This window comes from Neopsephotus bourkii, unplaced genomic scaffold (genome assembly GCF_033783945.1).
Source record: "Neopsephotus bourkii isolate Nb327-2 ecotype Australia unplaced genomic scaffold, CSIRO-AGI_Nbou_v1 NB_1154, whole genome shotgun sequence".
Lineage (NCBI taxonomy): Eukaryota > Metazoa > Chordata > Aves > Psittaciformes > Psittacidae > Neopsephotus > Neopsephotus bourkii.
Window position 1 is genome coordinate 4,712,646 of NW_026901640.1, and position 20,557 is coordinate 4,733,202.

Genomic DNA, 20,557 nt, shown 5'->3' on the forward strand with positions numbered 1-20,557 from the left:
CTTTCCTGTGTCCTGAGCTTAGTTTGCTCTTGGTGAGTCTATTAAAGCTTCTACTAACTCAGTGAGGCAAGAAGCCATTTGTTACAAAATTAATGCATATATATGTGTGTATATATTTTCTTCTATTGACTGTGGTAAGAACATATGGCTGAGTAAAAGCCAGATCATCCTTGTAATTGTAGTGTTGGCTGGAGAATGATTCAGTAGGTGGCACTTATCTCTTTATGGCAAAGCAAGTGTGGCTGTAGTGAGAACGCCCTTGGAGTTTGTTACCAAGGGGCTTTGTCCCCCACTGGTATGAGCGAGATCTGCCAAAGTTGCCATAGAAATTTATCTTAATGGTCTGTTCCCAATGGTACTGCCCAGCATGTCCTGGCCACCTTCCAGCCCCTGCAGAAACCCTGGGCCAGATCTTCGGATAGTGCCTGGGTGGCTCTGTTGACTCTGCTGATTTATATCTGCTGGAAATGTACAGCAGAAATTGCAATAGGCCCATGATGGGGCTGCACTGATTGAAACCAGCCAGGGGGATGACAAATCTTCCTCTTAATATTTCAATTGACTTTGGCAAACTTGCCTCTTTCTTGTGTATCCTAAATCAATGTGTAAGTGCTGCTGACAGTAATTTCCACTTTTGTCTGTGCAGATGGTTGCCCTTCACCAGGCTGCGGTGTTTATACCTGCTAAGTTTGCAAACACTTTTCTGCTACAGCCTCCCATTGAGCAGTATTTTTCTTTAGCTGTCATATTTGTGAGATGAAAATGTTCTTTCTTGGGCCCAGCTTGAATGTGAATTTTCTTCTTTCAGCAAGGGCCACTGAAATCTGGAGTGGAAGTGCAACCTGCAGCTCGATCAGCAGGATGCTCTGGGTGGGGGATTTGAACTGTCTTAGGGGTCTAGATGCTCCAGAGCAGGGTCTGAGAGCTGGTGTCCAGACTCTTTCAAAGTCCTGCTGCTGGATCCTGTGACTTTTTAGTTGCATGTCAATGTAGACCCCTATGCACTCCATAATTATTAGCAAGTAGCAAATCTTTAGGGTGAAAGCTGCAGTATGAGTATTGGAGTCTCATAGGCCTAAGGCACTGCTGTTCTATCTCTGCTTGTTTGGCATAAAGAAGAAGCTGCTGCTTTTCTGTTTGTTTGTTTAGCCCCTGTCTTTGAGGCACTAAATAGAATCTGCAATCCATCAGTCATGCACCCAACTTCAGTGTGCGTTCCCTGGTGTAGGATGCTTTGGTCCAGCTACTCTTTCAAGGCAGGCTATTGTACTATTCAAATAAAATAAATATATATAATTAAATATAATAAATAATAATAAAAATAATTAAATATAATAAATAACTAAAACAAGCCTTTCTCTTGTGCACAGGGAGAAGATGCCATTCCACCATGTAACAGCTGGCTTGTTGTACAAAGGCAACTACCTGAACCGCTCACTCTCTGCTGGCAGTGACAGCGAACAGCTAGCAAATATCTCCGTGGAGGAACTAGATGGTGAGCCTTGTGGGTTTCCAAAGGGAGCTGGGAATGGGGAAAGGCTTGTTTTCACCTTCTCTGTAATGTCATCATGCAATAACTGGAGGTATTCTCCCTGTGAAGCAAGGAACAAAAGGCAGGTCAGAAGTGAGATGGCTTGGCAGATCAGGGACAAAGAAAAGGTTCTAATCACGGTTATGTTGAAAGCTGTGGACTGACTGTAGCCTCAGATTCTGTCCTTCTGCCTAGGAATAAGGCAGTTTTTTTGAAAGAATAAGGCTGCTTCTTATGGGCAAAACTCTGTCAGAGTCAGGTTAATATCTTTTTTATAAAGATGTCTCTCTTTAGCCTTTCCTGGGAACCTGCAGAGCCGAATGTGTCTTCCTGTCAGGTCTTCTCATCTGCTTTGTGGCCTTTCAAAAGTAAGGTTTCTCTCTGTGCTTCAATATAACAAGATGCACAGAGGTGGCTTCTGGCTTAAGAAGCTGGAAAGAGCTTTCAAACTCCCTTTTCAAGGTTAGTGACTGGGAGCACAGACCTCAGGCTGGCAAAGGCTATCAGGAAGGTTGTCCACATCTGCTGTCTGTATGATCCCATCGTTTCCTCCCTGGAAGCTAGTTGCTGCTAATCCCTTCTGCTCAGCAGACATGATGTGAGGCCAGGTAGACTCCCAGTCTGGTTTGTGGAGGGAAGGTCTCTTTCATAGGCAATTTGTGGCTCACTAGGGGCACTTCTAAGCTAAAGTTAATACTGTTGACAGCTGGTCTTTGAGAGCTGTGGAACAAATTGAAGCTCTTGGTTTGCTTCCCAGTGGGCATTTGGTACAAGCCATGATCATAATCATATCTATTGAGAATTTGAGGAGGAATGAGCAAGGGAATGGTGCAAGGTGGAAATAAACCTTCCAGGACATGTTGGAGGCATTTTGGCAAAAAGGAAGGCCAACGTTTCTGCTCACCCTCTCTCTTTTCACCTGTGCTTTGATAAAGCAGACCTTAGTTTTCAAGCCTTGTCAGCTCAGAGCTTTGGGATTTGTCTTTGTGTTACATTAACTTACCTTTAGTACAAACAGTGTTTTCTGGGTATTTGTAACTGCTTTTCTTCTTCCCAATGAGTATATGCTGAGGTGCAGTTCAGGTGAGAGATGAAATGTGAGAAACCACTTTCAGTGCAGCTTAGTTAAGACCCCAGGAATACAAGTATATCAGAGGCATCTTCTGGGCTCCTCTACTGGGTTACAAGTGCTTTGCTTGAAGTTTTATGTTTTTGATCAGTGCTGAACTGGGTTAGCTTCTGTGCATCCTATAGACGACAAACTACATTGCAAGGTGAAGATCAGTTGCTGTTCCTATTCAGGATGACAGGGGTTGGCTCCGCAGACAGGAGAATGTTGGATGAAGTCTTGCAGTTTATTTCAAATGAGAAGAAGGTGTTTTCTGCTGTGCCTACCCTGATTTGAGCATGTCTGCTGCAATTGCCTTTGAGATTTGCAGGCAACTGTCAAGGGCCGATTTAAGTGGCATCAGGGCTGCAACCCACTGTCAGGGCCATCCCAGCACATGAGGGAAACTTGTCCTTGATTTGTGCCCCTGCTGTTTGCATGGAAATGGTCCATGGCTGGGCACGGGAAGGAAGCCCAGTCTCATTTCCATCCTTCCCACGTCTCCCTGTTGCCAACCACATAGGGCAGTCTGCAAGCTTCACAAGTCCTCTTGGAATTGCTTTCCCACTGGCACCTCCAGGGTAGGAGCTATTGGAGAGAGCAGAGCACAGCCCCATGGCCAGACCCGCCTTCCCCAAGGAGAAACCAGTACTTGAGAGGCTGTGCATCATTTCCTCAATTAATAGCAAATGAAATGAATGTGGTGTAGAAGAGTTGCCTTTTGAGAAGGCAGCAGCCGAGTCACTGTTAATGTGAGTGCTGCATCCATTTAATGTGGTCAGTGCCCCATTATAACTGTGCTATTGAACTGGAGAGCAGCAGAGTTCATTCATCTCTGTTCACAGAGTATCCCCCTCGTTCTTCAGGAGCATGGTTAGAGCTCTTTAACTAATCATCCATTTATTCTCTGGCTGTTAAGCACAGGCTTCTTGTTAGAATTTAGTCTTTTTTTTTTTCTTTTCCTGACAGCCTTTTGCTTTACAAAAACCTATTTTCGAGAGCTTTATGTCTTTGCCATGAAGATATGCCCCAGTTCTAAGCCTAGCAGAGAAAAGCTCAACCTCAGACCATTTTTTTTTTTCACCTGTAAACACACAAGTGGTACCAAATTGATTCGTGTCTGCTAGAGCCAGAGCAGCAGAAGAAGCTGGAGATGTTTTTCTCTTTGCTGGCTACCAAAGTACAGCCTAGCCACTGGAAATTGTATGTAATATTAGGTCAGTAGTCACTATTTACTGTGTTTCATCGCTAATACATGATCACTGACTAGGTATGCTGGTAATTGGTGACAGTACAACTGTTACCTACCCAAACCAGAAACGGGCTTTATGCCTTTAAGCATAAAATAGCTCAGAATGAGTAACAAAATGTTCTTTCTTGAGAAGTTAATGTCAGTGTATGGGAGCTTTGTGGCTATATCAAGCTGTAATAGCTCAATGCCAATAACGTACTTGCATTTAATCTTACAGGCTGGGAGAGAGATGCCAAATTCTCCTTGGTTTCTTTTTTGATGAGATTTTTGTCCCAGGGGAGTTCCAGCCTATTGAGAAATTCCAGTCACACACATTAAATTATTAAAGGTTTGAAGCTGGAGAAGTCAGTGGGAATTTTCTATGATGCTCCTCTGCATTTAAGGCCCCAACAAATGCCTGCTTTGGGGAAAGCAGTGCAGGTTTTCAGATGCACATGCACCACTGAGAGCTCAGGTTGCTGCTCTGCCTCTTCTGCAACCAGTTATTTTTCCCTCCTATAAAAACTTTTCTGACTTGCATCAGCCATCTGTCGACTTTAACACCGCTTTAAATACTATGCTGGCAGCAAGGAAAGAGGCTGGAGAGATAGCAGGTCACTCTGCTGATGGCTTGTCTGTTCCTAGCAGCGGTGTTTGCTATTTGCAGTTCTGTAGTAGCGTGAGGCTTTTTAGAAGCTGTCACTGTCACAGAGGGAATTAACTTGCAGAAAGCTATATTAGGTGATACTTAGCTTTGTAACATCAAGTAAATGACGGAGTTGAAAGTGGCAGGCCATCCATAACCTGTCTCTTGGGGACCATAAACTACAGCAGGGTCTCAAATGGATGTTATTGCCATATGCTTAGTGGTTTCTATGCATGGGATTATAAATTAAGGCTGGGAGGAACTGTTTTACATATAGATTTTCTAGCTATTGTTGGTTGGCATAAAATTGTGGCACAGTTTGTGCATACTCTGTGGTTTCCATATCCCTTTTAAAACCAGCTTCTGTATTCACATTATGAACAGCTAGGAGTATTTTTAATAAAAAATGGTGGATGGAAATAATCATGTCAAGCTTGAGTCATCCACCTCCATAGGCTCTATCTAAAGGGTATTGTCAGGAGGTAAAAACATTTCCATAGTAGGAATCTGACAAATATCACCTGAAGGGAGGCACATGCATTTTAAGTAGGCTTTTCAGAAAGTGCCTGTGAAATGTGTGCTACTCAGTGCCTTGCAGAGAAAACTCAAATGTGAACCACAGCAGCAGCTATTTGTCCAGAAAGACATCCTGATACATCCTTACCTGACCCAGATTCCTTTGAAATCAGCAGGGCCCATGCAGGAGGGAAAGTTGCTGTATGGCAGCAGGACAGCTATTGGCATCTGGTGCCTTAGACCCCATAGCCCTGCCCTAGGTGGGGTCTGTGGTATCTACAAGGCTTTTTTTAGGCTGGGAGCTGGGTTTTTTTGTGATGGCAGACATCAGCCTAGCCTGCTCGATGCAGTCCTTAAGGTTGAGATCCAGAGTGGAAATGTCATTGTTTTGCCTGCCTAAACTGGAGATGTCAGCAGAGCAACACATGAAATGGGGGCAAAACTGCTGCCTGTGGGAGCTTGGGGTGCAATGGACTTCAAGGCAGGAATCTGGGGACTTTTCTACTGTTATAGATTATACACACCCCATTGCAGGATGTGTACCTCTTTCCTGCTTTTTCCCAGCAACCACCCCCTTTGTCACCTGCAGAAGCCCTTAACTGGGTCACTCTTCCCTGGGCTCCTGTGTAAAAGTCAACCATGAGCAGCTTCAGCGTATACTGGGAAACAGCTCCTGAAGTAATTCAAACGGCACGGTTAAATGATGCCCATATGGATTTTAAACTAACAGTTGTCTCTGGCATGCCAATAACTCAGGCAATGCCAAGTGGCTTAAGGTATGTTGGGGCTGCAGGCAGTTCTGGAGTCCCAGCAGCACAGTGAGGTGGTCAGTCATAGGGCTGATGACATGCTGGGTCCCTGCTGCAGGGGATGTCAGGTAAGATAGCCCCACATCACAAACACAGCTATGCCATCCTGGCCCTGCCTCTGAAAATAATGCCCAAATCAGGGGTGTTTACCCTCTTGTGCGTGTCTGATATGATGGTCCTTGGATGTTGTAAGTCCTGGGAAGGCAGTGACCATGATGCTGTCACCGTGCAGTCTCATTTGGGACTTTTTATTCAGCAGAAACCCTGTTACCCACAAGGATTGTGTCTGATCCAGTGTTATCAGAGTCCCCTGCTTGCAGGAGAGTCAGGGCTGTGCAGCTCCTCATGTCTCTCTCCAAGTGTTGATTTTTCTCCAGGTCTGTTTGATTGCTAGCAGAGATTTTGCTCCTGCTGATGGGCACAGGAGGCAGAGGGGCAGGCAGATTCCCTCCAGCTTCAACAGCCAGCTGCCTGAGCCGTGTCGGCAGCTCAGGCTGATTATCTTTGATGTCTCAGGTGAGATCAAACAGTGTTTTGGAGAAGTAATGTGCTCCAGAAGGGAAACCCAGGGGGGAGAGTCATTAGTCACTTGACTGACTCATGTAACAGCAACAGGCTGCGTCTGCTCCGCTCGGCTTTTTGTCCATGGGAAGGAAAAAAAACATTTGGAAAAGAGGAAAGACAAACAAAGATGAAAGAGCATCCTAGTGGTGAGGAAGGAGTTGCAATGGTATTCTCTTAGGAGACATAGCAAGGTCTGATGCATGAGCTGAGGTAGAGCCACCCCAGGGTGCTCTGGATTTGTGCATGGGTCTCCAAGTCCATGCAAGCAGCGTGTTAATTAAGTGAATGAAACTGTATAAAGCTCATTTTCTCTTTTGCAGAGTTCTTTTTTAAAGAGAGATTTATCAACAGTGTCTGTGCTGTGAGTGATGATGGCTGGAAATGGAATAATTTCTGTCTTATGTTGGGCTTTATTAGTGTTTCATGTCTCTGAATATAAAACTGTGGCATCGCAAATCTTTTGTGGACAAAAGCATCTGTATCCTCAGTTCTGCTGAGCTCTTGCTCATTTTCCAGTTATGTGTTTTAATTACAGTGTGGGTTTCCTTGGGACTCGGTAGTTTCAGTCTCCATTTAAAATGCTAAAAATGAGTGCAGTATTAATATTCTGCAAAGCACTGTTTTATTGTAAGTTGCACATTTACTCCAGGCTGTGCATGGCCAGTGGAGGAGTGGAGCTGTTGATGGAGAAATTGTGGCTTCCTGTCCCAGGCTGCGTGCTGGCTCAGCCCTCATGATGTTCAATGGGATTCACTGGGGCAGAGATGTGCAGTTGTAGTTCACTATGGTGTGCCCCAGCATCAGCAGTATCCTTCATTATCAGCATTGACTGGCGCAGCTGGCAGATTCGAGGATCCTGCTCCACTGCAGTGCATTAGAATGGTCTCAGTTCCCCTGCCCTGGCTTTGGGAAGCTGAATTTAGTAGCACTTCCTACCCCAAACAGGCAAAGATACTGTATGGACTCCCAAAGAGGCTAGCACAGGAAGGTCTGGCACCTCTGGGCTTCACCAGGGAGTAAGACCATGTCTTGAGGGTTTTAGCTACTGCATTGACTTAGGCACCAGTAAGCCTTGAAGGTGAGCAGTGGGTTTTCTCCAGCACCAGAGATCCTTAGCAGGAAGGTGGCAGAAAGCTATCAACGGGGGAGAAAACCTCCAGAACATCAAGTATTTCCATCCTCCAATGCATTACAGCCCAAGCCCTACACAAGGCATCAGTACTTTGGCAGGTTAATTACCCAAGAAGACAAATGGGGTTTTGGGTGCAGCCTTGGGATGGCTTACAGAACTCTGTTCATCCCCCCCCTGCCAAGGGAGATGTGTCACCTGGACTCAGTGCCCCCAGATACGAGAACAGGCAACAGCATTGTCTCTGAGGAAAGAGTCCTTACAGCGAGAGAGTATAAATAAAATGAGATTGGCTGCCAACAAATTAGAATTACAGGGACACCATCTGGACAACAATTAAAGAGATTGTTTGAGCTCCAGCTATGCTGACATAGTTATAGGAACCGGCTGGCAAGCGATTTACTCGTGGTGGATATGCAGATATCCTTGGTCTGAGGCTTGAGGGTTTCTGGCTTGTTTCAGTAGAGGAGACTCTATGAGCTGGAAGAAGATAGTTTTGGGGAGATGGATGCAGACTGTGTCTTCACCCAGCTCCTTCCAAATCTGCTGGGTTTGTCTCTCACTGCAGAGATGCTGCTGAGGCCCTGGTGCTCCCTGCCATGCCATGAATCCTGCCTGACCCATGGTCCTTGCAGCCCTTTCAGATGCTGCCCAGCTGCTTGTGAGCTGGGCTCTTGGGCTTTCAGTGGAGGGAGCTGATAACTCACTGCCTGCGTTGCCTCAGGCCATGGGAACAGAGCAAATTCAGATCAAGAGCTAAACATGCTTTAAAAGGCATTAAATCTTGCTGTGACACATTTATACAAATTTTAATATGGATTTTTAATTTTTTATGCAGGCTTCTAGACTGGATCATTTGTTTTACAAGTCCCTTCAATCCCTTGCCTTAAAACCCAGGCTTTAGCAAGTCACTCCCGTTCTAATGGGTGTTTCTTTGTGGACTCAGGGGTCTCATGCTTGCCTTACTGCTCTGGAAATGTACTTCCTTGGCAGTGGCTTTTAGCTGTGCATGGGGGAAGAGTGGCCAGGGTAGAGTCACTGCAGCCCAGACCCATAAGGATGTGGCACACACCCTGGGACTGGAAACAAAGGAGGCTAAATGTTTCTGTCTCCCCTATTTTCCAGATGAAGGCACACGAGAGCTGTGGATACAGCGGGGTGGTTGTATGCTGTACACTGTCTGCACAGCCAGCCAAGTGGCCAGTTCCCAGCACACCTTTGCGTGTTGATCCAGCTCCCAGTGAGCTCGTTTGGGATGTAGTCAGTCTGTTCAGAGCATCTTCCCCTGGCAAAGGGAGACCTTAGACATCCTGTCCATGGCACTGAATGGGTCACTACTTATTTCCTTTCCTGCAACCTCCTTGTTGGTTCTGGGCTTGGGGCTGATGAGTGCCTTGAAAAAGGCCTGAACAAGCTGCTGTTAAAGTGAGTTGAAAGATGAATGGCTCAGCATGTCAGTGAATCCCAGCAGCACAGACCTGAGTGAGAGGACCCAAGTGCTGGCCTGAACGGTTGCAAAGTGCAGGAGCAGGATGGACCTGAGGGTTTCATGAGCACTGCCAGTATCTGGTTGCACAGACAGTGTCTTAGTTAGTCAGCATGAGGCTTTGCAAGTCTCTTCTTTAATTACCATGATAATACTTTAATACTTAAGGATTTTGAGGTTATCATGATGCTCTGCATGCTGTACACGGGCCCTTTTCGTGGTTGTGATGCTGTGGACTCTCAGGTGTCTCTTGAATTTGTGGAGACTGAAATTTCATCCAGGCTGCATTAGTTCACTCTGTATTTCAGCACATCAGCTTTAATCAAGTCATAGCAAACCATCAGCAAACCTGAATCGATTCCCTTGCCTGCACTGGGGCAGGTACCTCACCAAAGTGCAGACATTTGCAAAAGGCCTCTGTTCTGCACTGCATCTAGAGGCTGTCTATAGAGGAACATTCAGAAAGAGTTTTGCACCCTAACTAATGTGCCTCAGGGGTTAGATACACAGAAGCAGAAGCTGGAGTCCAGGTATTTACTTGTAGCTCTTCACTGGGATAGTCTGGGTACCACTGATCTTTGTGTGCCTCAGTTTACCCAGCAGCAGTGATACTTATGAAGGGGGAGGAGGGCAATATATCTACCACTGCTTGGGGTGCTTCAGGACCTCTGGGTCAAGCATCATCTGTGGATCTTGCTCCGCATGAACAACGGCTTTGCTTTGACTCCCCATTCCACTGCCACTGTGCCTCTGGTTACAGCCTGTTGGTGATATGGGAGGGAGCTGGCACAGAGGATACTGTCTTGGCACAATGCTGCTGCAGAAATGACAGGGAGAAAAACTCAGTGATGCAGAGAGGGTTTCCTGGCTTATTTGAACTGATATTTTTCCAAATGCCATCCAAAGCAATGCAAAGTCAAGGTCAGTGCTCCTTGCCCTTGGTTTGGCCGTTTGGGCATCTGCTCACTGGTACCCAACAGCATCCTGGGCCTGCTGTGCACCTGGGCAGCAGCCATCACCCCCAGCTGCTCTTCATGAACCTGCTCTGGCCTGCTCCGCTGACAGTGCTTGTGGTCCCTGTCGTCTTGCCCCTGCTTAAGAGAAAAATGAATTTATCTTTCTGATGGTGAGGCCAGTGGCTTGGCAAAGCAAAAAGCCTCTTTGCAGGATGCCAGTGATGGAGGTAGGCAACAGTAATGCAGGGAATTAATCAAACAGACCTGGCCGTCTTCTTCCCCTGGCTGAAAGTCTCTGTTCCCCAGTTTTCCTTGTCCAGTTGTGGGTCCTGAGACCATCTCAGCCCTTCCTGAGATGTGAAATGGGTGCAAAAGCCAGGCTTATTGAATGAGCTGTGTAAGAATGTTCTCTCCCAGGATTTGCTCTGGGTAGTTTCCCAAAAAGTCAGAGCAGAGGAAGAAAAGAGGAGAGGATCAGAAGGCAGCATGGGAGGCTGTACTGCAACAGGAGGGGACAGGATGGGTGCTGGGTGAGAGGGAGTGAAAGGGGCAGAGGGCAGAATTTGGAGCCAGAGATGAAATGAGAGGATGAGCAGCATCCATGTTGTATTTGCTGTTCCCAGAGCTAAATGTGCTGGCAGCCAGAGCCATGACCAGCTTCCACGGGACCCTGAGGCCACAGCCAGACGGGTACAGGGGAATGGAGCAGGAGCCCTGTGGGGGAGCACTGCTTTTTCAGCTTGACTGGCTTTGGCGACATCAAAGAGGATCAGTGCAAACCCTTTGAAGTCAGACTTAGCTCCTGCCTTGTGTGAAAGCAAAGCAGTGAAAATCTCCAAGGGTGACCGTGATGCTCTGAGGAGGTAGGTGCTGTGCAGGTCTGCAGCGAGGACTGTGCAGGTACAGTGATGCTCCTGAGCTCAACAACCTTTGCTTTCTGCTCTGACATTTGATGTCAAGGACATGTCCAGGAGCACAGGGCATGCAGCAAAGCTCATCAGTGCCAGGTATAGAGAGGCAGTTCATAAAACGCTTTGGGAGCCTTCCGTGCCAGGGCCGCCACTGCAGTGAGGGTGCAAGGACTGAAATCACTGCAGTTACAAAGGCTGGTGCCAATCTGGCTCAGAGTTTTCACTCTCCAAATGAAATGAGTTAAAACTATGTTGGGTTTTTTGCAGACTAAGGTCAGCCCAAGGTCTTGCACCTCCCAAGTGGCTGGGTGATGCTGCTCCATGCAAGGCTGTGCTCCCAGTGCAGCAGAGAGGGCTCAGCTAAGGACTGTCTGGGCCACCATGGTCCTTCTACTGTGTGGGTTTGTGGAGGATGAGCTGAGTCAGGACCTTGCTGTCTGCCTTGGCCTCCTGTTTATCTCCTCACTGAATGACTGTTGCACTCTGGGTCCAGCTGACAGGACAGGAAGAGAGGGATTGTGTGGTGATGGTGGGACCAGTGGCAGGACTCATGTGAGCACCACATGAGGCAACACTCTTAATGAGTCCTGACATGGGATCACGAGCCTTAGTGTCCTCCAGTACACAAAGTCCAGGCTTTCACATTCAATATAAGGAAAAATAGATAGGACCAAACACACCTCTGGAATTTGAATGGATTTGATAAGTGGTGGATTGCTAAATCCCACCCGTTCCTGGAGCTGGGATGTAGCAGACAGCCAACTTTCAGAAATTCATAGAATTTGGAATTTTCCATCTTCAGTATTGTGGAACAGCACAAAGTCTCTTAAAATGTTTCCTTTATTTTGATAAGAATTCCATAAAAAACCCACACAAACAAACCAACCAAGAAAAAAACCTGAAGTCTTGGTAGTAAAAGATATTTATGTCTGATGTTCCTGAATGCACATCATTAGCATGTCATTTAAGAAAAGCTCCTCTTTCTAAATAAGCCATTAGCACACAAGCCTATTAGCAACATGTGGGATGAGGCAGTATTTTGTATTTTAGGATTATTCTTTTGGGCAATTTCTATTTAATTTGTTAAGAAACACAAATCTCATTACTTTTCTTTCAACTAAATCTAATCCAGGGCATGAGATTTTCTGAATAGGTTTGGATGGAGTGGGGGGAAGAAACATGGCTGCGTAACTGATTGTAATTGCTCTTACTTCCTGGAGGTAAAGAAGATTTGAAGCATTTTTTTTTCCTCAGCAGTTCTTCGTGTTTGCACATAAGGAGTAAATTGTGCTTTGCAGGGACACAGTAATTTCTGCCTTTGAAATGCGAAACTGTGTTTGCCAATGTGTCTGATGGATGAAATGTCCATCACAAGTACTTAAATGCAGCTTGTCACTGCTTTGTAAATTGGATTTCAGTGTTGCAAAAGGGAAAATGAGGAAATAGAGAGTTGGAGGATACTGCTGAAACCACTTTGGCCCTCCGGGAGGTGCACGTGCGATGAGCTCAGGTTTCCCTCCCTAAAAGCACCAGAGGGAACGTTGTTCCTGGTTGCACAAACTGTAGGAACTGAGTCTGGGTCTAACCATAGAATAGTTAGGGTTGGAAAGGACCTTAAGATCATCCAGTTCCAATCCCCCTGCCATGGTGTCCTGGTTTAACCCCAGCCAGACAGCTTGTTCACCCAATCCCCCCCTCTTCTTGCCCTCCCCTACTCCTGGAGGGACGGAGAGGAGAATCAGAAAGAATGCAACTCTCACGGGTTGAGATAAGAACAGTTTAGTAACTAAGGTATAACACAAATCACTACTGCTACCACCAATAATAGTAATGATAAAGGAAATAACAAGGGAAGAGAATACAACACCCCATCACCAGGCGACCGATAACTCGCCCCTCCCAGCCCGACCAAGCACCGACCGATACCTCCTCCAACCCTCCAGTCCTAGCCCTTCCGGCTCCCTCTCCATTACATCCAGGGCATGACGTGCTGTGGTATGGAATACCTCTTTGGTCAGTTTGGGTCAGGTGTCCTGTCTCTGCTTCCTCCCGGCTTCCCCTCCTCCCTGGCAGAGCATGAGGCTCACAAAGTCCTTGGCCAAACCAAAACATCATTGTTATCAGCTCTGTTCCCAGCTGAAAGTCAAAACACAGCACTGCACCAGCTACCAAGAAGGAGAAAAATGACTGCTACTGCTGAACCCAGGACACATGGGCAGGGACACCTCACACTAAACCATGTCACCCAAGGCCTTGTCCAACCTGGCCTTGAACACCGCCAGGGATGGAGCATTCACAGCTTCCTTGGGCAACCCATTCCAGTGCCTCACCACCCTTACAGTAAAGAACTTTCTCCTTATATCCAGTCTAAACTTCCCCTGTTTAAGTTTTAACCCCTTGTCCTATCACTACAGTCCCTAATGAAGAGTCCCTCCCCAGCATCCCTATAGGCCCCCTTCAGATACTGGAAGGCTGCTATGAGGTCTCCATGCAGCCTTCTCCAGGCTGAACAGCCCCAACTTTCTCAGCCTGTCTTCATATGGGAGGTGCTCCAGTCCCCTGATCATCCTCATGGCCCTCCTCTGGACTTGTTCTAACAGTTCCATGTCCTTTTTATGTTGAGGACACCAGAACTGCACACAATACTCCAAGTGAGGTCTCATGAGAGCAGAGTAGAGGGGCAGGATCACCTCCTTTGACCTGCTGGGCATGCTGCTTTTGATGCAGCCAGGATACAATAGCCATGAGAGTTCAGGGCCCTAGGACAGGCATTGCCTCCCGAACTCAGCTGTGCAAATACAGGATTTTTCAGTTCGTCAGCAGTTGAAATGTAAAAGAAGAAACAAGAAGGGGGATCCATTTAAATTTGACCCAAATCAGCACATTTTTGGTTTTGCATTTTTTTTTCCCTTCATGAATTAGAAGCTGGGGAAAAAAAATCTCATCTGATCCAAAACAAAGTATTTCATTTAAAGTCTGAGCTTTTGGGCCTTTATTTCTTCTCGGAAGGTGTGGCAAAGTTGTAGGGTTTGGCTCGCCAAGTTACATACTTCCATTAAAAGAGTCAAAGCAAAACATTTTCTTTCAGCAGGAGCCTGGACACACACCTTGTGCAGCTGCTGTGAGCTGATGAAGTGTTTCAGAGAGGCTGAATCTGTGTTTTAGGTGAAAGCACTTCAGGAGACAAATTGCCTTGTGATGTTTCTTCTCCAGCCAAGTCAATGGCAAGGTGTTGTGGTGGGGTGAGAAGAAGGTTTGGGCAAGGACTTCCAGTGTCCTCAAAACTGGTGGCATCATGGCTGGGTCATCTTGAGACTTCCTGTCCTTGGGGTCTTACTCTTTCAATGCATTTGTCATACACAGGGTCTCAGAAGTGAGACCACTCAATTGCTTTGCTGATGAGCTCCCATGAGCTGAGCCTGGTCAGCTGGGGATCCCATGAGGAAGGGGTAGTTCAGTACAGTGGTGCTTCTGAGCAGTAAAAATGAGGCAAGGTTTGGTTTGGATTGAGATACAAAAAAAAAAAGGGGGGGGGCAGTTTCCCACTGCCCACTCCATTTTGGGTCTGTGTAAGGGGTTAAGTACCTAATGACTTCTTCAGAGTTCATTCCAGTTGCCTTCCAGGGTTGTTTCTCAATAGCTTTATTTCATTATATTCCACATCTTCGGGGTTTTCTTTCCTTTTTGCTTTCATTTTTCACAATAAAGGTTGCAATATGTGAGCTGAGGAAATGGAAGCAAAGCAAATAAAGAGCCTGGTTAAATACAGGGCTCTGGAGGAAGGTTCTGGCTGGCCTCAGGCTCTCCTGCTGTCCTGCACTGAGGTCCACCAGTTTCTTTTCTGCCTGCCCTTTTTTTTTTTTTCTTCTTGCTCTGGTAATAGCAAAGAGGAGATGGGGTTTGGTTTCTGTAACTCCTACCAATAAGGATAAGGCTTATATGTCTCTTTAGGGGGAGAAGGTCACATAATTGTCTCTAAACTGGAGAGACATACATTTGATGGATGCAATTCCAGAGGAGGTCACAAAGATGATCAGGGGCTGGAACACCTTACGTATGGAGACAGGCTGAGAAAGTTGGGGCTGTTCAGGCTGGAGAGGAGGAGCTGCGTTAAGACCTCAGAGCAGCTTCCAGTGTCTGAAGGGGGCTACAAGGATGCTGGAGAGAGACTCTTCATCAGGGACAGTAGTGATAGGACAAGGGGTGATGGGGTCAAACTTGAAGCGGGAAGTTCAGGTTAGATACAATGCAGAATTTATTCCCTGTGAGGGTGCTGAGGCGCTGGCACAGGGTGCCCAGAGAAGCTGTGGCTGCCCCATCCCTGGCAGTGTTCAAGGCCAGGTTGGACACAGGGGCTTGGAGCAACCTGCCCTAGTGGAAGGTGTCCCTGCAAGTGGCAGGGTTTTAAACTGGGTGATCTTAAGGTCCTTTCCAAACAAAACCAGTCTGTGATTCTAGAGTAAACGCAGAAGGGTATTGGATTAGATGAGCAGCCTTTCACTTAAAAAAGCTGTTTATTGTTAGCTTTTCCAGGGTTTTAGAGATTTTATTTGTTTTTGAGCAAGTGATTGGAAGAACTTTCCCGCAGGTTAATTTTACTGTATTTGTAAAACAGTGCAGTGAGTCAAGGCTCTTGGCTGGATTACATGAGCCTGATGGACACCTTGTGTGTGTTGCTATGGCATGAAAGGATTTTGCTGGGGGAAACTGCTGACTCCACAGTGCAGTGGGTGTTGTTTCTGTTTCATTTATTTGCAATAACAGAGCCTGAAGCTGCTGTTTTCAGGTATTTTGTGCAGTTATTGTGCTTTCTAAGGCTTTCCAGGCTGCTTTACAGCATAAGACAAATTCAGGGTTGGAATCACAGTGTTAAGGCCCATTAAGGGAAATGGGCCTTGAACACTTAAACATAAATGTTAAACACTTAAACTTAAACACTTAAGTGTAAAGGCAAATAAAAAGCTCCTCTGTTAACTTTTGGCCTTGGTTGGTAGTGTGTGTTTCTCTATCAGAACAATGTTTAAAGCCAAACAGCGCACATCGCTGAATTTCCTAATTGCTTGTCTGCATGCAGAAGCCATCTATAAGGTGTTTCTTGGGAGGAAAAAGGGTTGATGCCCTCCTCCTAGCTGCATGTGTCCATCAGTACATATAAGCACAGGTAATACTGAAATCTCCTAGCTGGTAAGGATATGTCAGTTCTTGATGGCACAAAACTGACCCCATCCCAGTTGTAATGCACCCAAGCCTACTTCAAAAGGCTGACCCAAGGCTGGAGTGGATGTTCTGACTGAGAATTGATGGTGGGGAAAAAAGAGGCTTTTTTGAACCTTAGTCCTCTGGGAAATTACCAGTATGATAATTTATGTGGTTCATTAGTAATCAACTTTCTGCATTCCCACTTAGCTCTTCCAGCAGTTGTTCTTGAGGCCTCTGAGGCTTTGACGGGATGGGAGCAACACAAATGCATAGAATGGACTAAAAAGAAACTCTGAGGCAGGAGAGCCATGAGGCTGGCTGGTTTAGCTCTAAAAGGAATTAAACAAATTATTTTGATGCCAGCTTTGACATTTTCTTCCTGTCCACTTTCTGTGCCTCTATTGTGGACTCAGCTCTGCTTGGGCTAATGATGGTTTCAGCTTCTTGTGAACTTGGTGGGAGCAGGGCCTGGCTGTGGCCATTCAGAAGGCTAACACAAGCCTTACCCAAAGGCAGGGGAGAAACCCTGGTGTGGTTCATAGCTGTGTGCAATGGCTATGATTCGTTCGCTCACCTGGAGAGCTGATTGAGACTTCTCTAACGCCTACTAGAGAGATGGGCATTTCTAAAGCATGAGGATGACCCTTAGAAGCTACCAGAGATCAAGTCAGCACATGTAGCTCTTTACAGTAGCTTTTGAGGGGCCTTGAGCTTCAAGTTCAGTTTGAAGCTATGTGGCAAATGCTGGATGGCTGTGACAAGCTTTTATGGATGTCAGCTCAGGGACGTGTGTAGGAATCAAGACATAAATACTTGGTGAGGGCTGCAGTGACTTTTTAATTTTAGTGGGAAAACCAGAATGTGGCAGCCAGAAAAAAAACCAAGCCCAAAAATAGTAGTAGTCCTTTTGGGTAAAGGAAGTGATATTCCACTATGAACAACAACCCCAATTAAATGGGAGCCTTTAAAGAAGGGAATAGCTAATTACCTAGATAAGGATGAGGCAGACTCACACATGGAAAACAGATTTATTGGGGAACTTTTATCTATGTACATATGTCCAAGATGATTTATTTTCTTGCCACAAGCCCAAAATTGTTGGTTCTTTGTAAATATTGTGGTTGATGGCTGTAAAAATTTCCGATGAGATCAAGTTGGAAAGCATCATCTGGTCAACCACACTTACCAGAACTGGAGAGTTTCATTAACAGCTTCAGCACTTGGGGAGGCTTTGGGGGAATGGCCAGGCACATTGCCACCCTTGTTTTAAATAACCACTGGCATGTGAAGGCAAGGGAGACCTCCCCCGGTAAGACCCCTGTGCTTGGTGGCCTCATGTGACTCTGTTGGAACAAAAGACTTTTAAAAGCAGGTTTGTGTTACAACTTGACACAATTGTCCAAGAGGGACAATATATAAATTTCCTGACTGAGATGTGGGAAATGGCTCATGGCTTTGCTGTTGTCACATGTTGAATATGACTCTGATGTCATAGTCTATGCTTGGATTGTATGTAGTGGGCACGGGTGTCTTGCATCACTGCAGGGCTCCCTGCACCCTTCCCTGCTGTCACTTCCAATATGAATTTTCATCACTTTTTCATATTTCCAAGTATTTTTTGATTTTGTTTTGACATTAATAAGAAAGAGAAGAGTTCAGAAAAAGTAGTTTTGGTGTCTACTGTATTTAATTTGCACAAACTTTCATGTGGAGTTTAATTTAGACTGATGAGAGAGTCAGTTTTATGAGTATAAAACTCCATTAATTACGGATCCTGTCTTAATTATAAATGGCTCTATTTTAAAGTGAGTTGTACAACCAAAATTAAGACTTGGAGCAGTTCAATCAATACAAACATCAATTAGACCTTACTTTGTACTCCAATTAATTTATAAAGCTTCCCAATGAAGTGTAAAAAGTATGCCACTTTGTACTCTGCTTTCTGGCATTCCTGGGCATCAGGAGGTCTCTGCAGTTTCATTAGCAGCCTCCTAATGATAAGCATGGATGGAATAACAAACCTCCCAATGATCTGCTTTTTCCCAAATAAACCAACAGAGTTAAATGCTAAAATAGCCCAACCTGGCACAAGCAAAGGGAAGACAGAAGCTGTTACAAGTGCTCAAATTACACATGTTCTGGTCATTTGGCTGTGGTCCATTGAAACCTTGGGTCCCTCTGTGGAAATCTCTGTCCCAGCAGATCATGACTGCTCTGAGGTGCTCCGGGAGGCCCCAGGGTAGGACATGGTCACTTGTCACACATATGAACCTATTTAAGTTCAGGTTCAGTGTTAACCATCATGATTTAACAAGACAGGCAGAGGCACGGCACAGTTCATTTCTTTGCACTGTCATCAGCAGCTTTGTTCACTTGCAGTAATTGGTAGTTTAGCTGCTGACTCTGGGAGCATGTCCCCTTTACAACTTTGTTGGGAGCTGAGGATTCAGCCCACCCAAGGAGCCAGGATCTACTCCTGGAGACTTTGCATTGGTCACCTGAATCCCAGCTAGCACCTTCAGTCTGTGCTGCAGATGGGGGTGAGAATGAGAGAGCATGAAACAAGATTTTCTCATTGCCAGAGGGTGAGATGAAAAGACCTGGGGACTCCCATTGGGAACCCAAGCATCGAACAGATGAAGTAAAATATCTTTTTGCTTCTAAACTGAATGGGTTATCTACAAGCTGCTGGGAAATAGCAATGGAGAGCCATCTGGGCATTGAGCAGAAGGATGCCTTTCACCAGGGTATGGATGCCACATGCTGTAAAGTCCTGGCAAGAGCTAAATTTTTAATGCAGGACTTAGGAAGCCATGGAGCTGTTGAAGAGTCCCCAAGAGTCTTCTCCTTCCATAGCTCTTCAGGGGCAGAGGCTCTCCCTTCCCACCCAGTGATAGAGCAGCTACCCCTTGGTAACCCTTCCCTCTTGGACCTGCAGTAAAACAAACAAGAAACTATAATTTGCCCATGCAGAAGCTCATGTAGGAAGTGGGGAAGGGATGGAGCTAGGTGTTAGCATACTTTTTATTTCATTTCTGGTGAAACTGGGTGTTTGAGCAAAGCCAAGCTGTGGGCTGTGTAACTGTTTGAAGTTAGGAACCAAAAAGCAAGCGACAGGCAGGCAAACAAAGCGAAAACCTGCTCTGAATTATCATAAGCTTTTTTTTTTTTTTTTTGATGTTTTAAACCCTTTCAAGCAGAGCCATTTGTACTGGAGCAAATTCTCCCAAGATATTTTTAGATGATATGAGCAGAAAAATATTACTCCATAGCAAGCTGTTTACAAATCTGCTAACCTTGTTTAGTGCTAGTAAAACTCTGAGCTTGGTGTGCTGCGGAGCACGCTAATTACTTGACAGAAATTGCGCAATGATGTCTTTCCAAAGTGATATACATTGGCTCAGCCCTGCAGCTGGGCCCATGCACAACATTCTGCTATAATTAAGTGTGAATGTTTCTGCAGCTTTTCCATTAAAACAGGGAGAGTGAGGCAGGAACGAGGCAGATCCTGCCAATTACAGGCTACTTTCCCTAATCCCCTTGTTTCTGTAATAGGGCCATTCTGCAAATGGTGACTCCAGCCTTTATCAGCTGATTTGAACAGCATCAGAGGCATCACTGTCCAAGCTGCTGCTTCTGCCTCTGCAGGAGGTTAGTTAAAATGGTCTGGTTCTCACTGGAGGTGGCCAAGATGGATGTCTGCTGCTGGCCTGTTGTTTAGTTTAGGAGTCCAGGTATTGCCCGCTGTCATGCCCAGGGCCTTGGCTGACCATGCTGTGGAGATAACAACCATTACCCATCACATCTTGGATGCATAAATACATGTAGCGTGATGGTATTCAGATGCTTAGGTAATAGGGCATATGAATACATTGAAGACCGATATGGACTTCTATGAATAGGAGAGCCAGTCCCTCCTAGTACACCTTACTGGCCTGTACCTCTCATGGGTCTTGGGTATGCAGATATGACTAAGCTCCTGGCCCTGGTGACCTGCTTATGTTGGTCTTGGGGAAGCTCCTGTTCCAGTTGCTTCCAGTACTGCTGATGACCGCAATGAGGGAGTTTGGAACTTCCACCTTGAATATTTAGAGGGATGGTCTGAGAGCCTGAACGTTTATTTCCTCCTACTGAGAAGAGCTAGCAACAGACTGTTGGTCTTCTGAAGGCTTTTGTGAAACCTCGATGTTTCTGATGATCACTGAGTGTTTAGCAATGTTTGAACAGGCCAAGTTGAAAGGAGAGATTAGATGATGCTGGTTGTGTGATAGCTAGACAAAAGCTTTTCAGTCTGATCGCAGCTGAGGATGTGGTAAATCTAAGTGTGTAAAGTGGGTGAATGGTGTGGAGAATGAGAACAGGGAACAGTTGTTTGATGTCTGTTCCAAATCAAGAGCTAGAAAATGTCAGCTGGAAGTTGGAGGAGGTGTTTCAACTGAAAAGAAAGTGGATCATCATATACTGCGCAATT

At 45.8% G+C, this 20,557-nt stretch overlaps 1 protein-coding gene across 3 annotated transcripts in view; it reads left to right on the forward strand.

Moving 5' to 3' along the window:
• CALN1 (calneuron 1) overlaps nt 1-20,557 on the forward strand; it is a 132,079-nt gene that overhangs the window by 36,967 nt on the left and 74,555 nt on the right. For 2 of the 3 annotated variants that reach the window (XM_061363649.1, XM_061363648.1), the window contains exon 2: nt 1,371-1,495. In XM_061363649.1, coding sequence (XP_061219633.1) covers nt 1,378-1,495 — 118 coding nt within the window. In that variant the 5' untranslated portion in view covers nt 1,371-1,377. The remainder of the gene's footprint in view (nt 1-1,370; nt 1,496-20,557) is intronic. The other variant, XM_061363647.1, reaches the window with a different exon arrangement.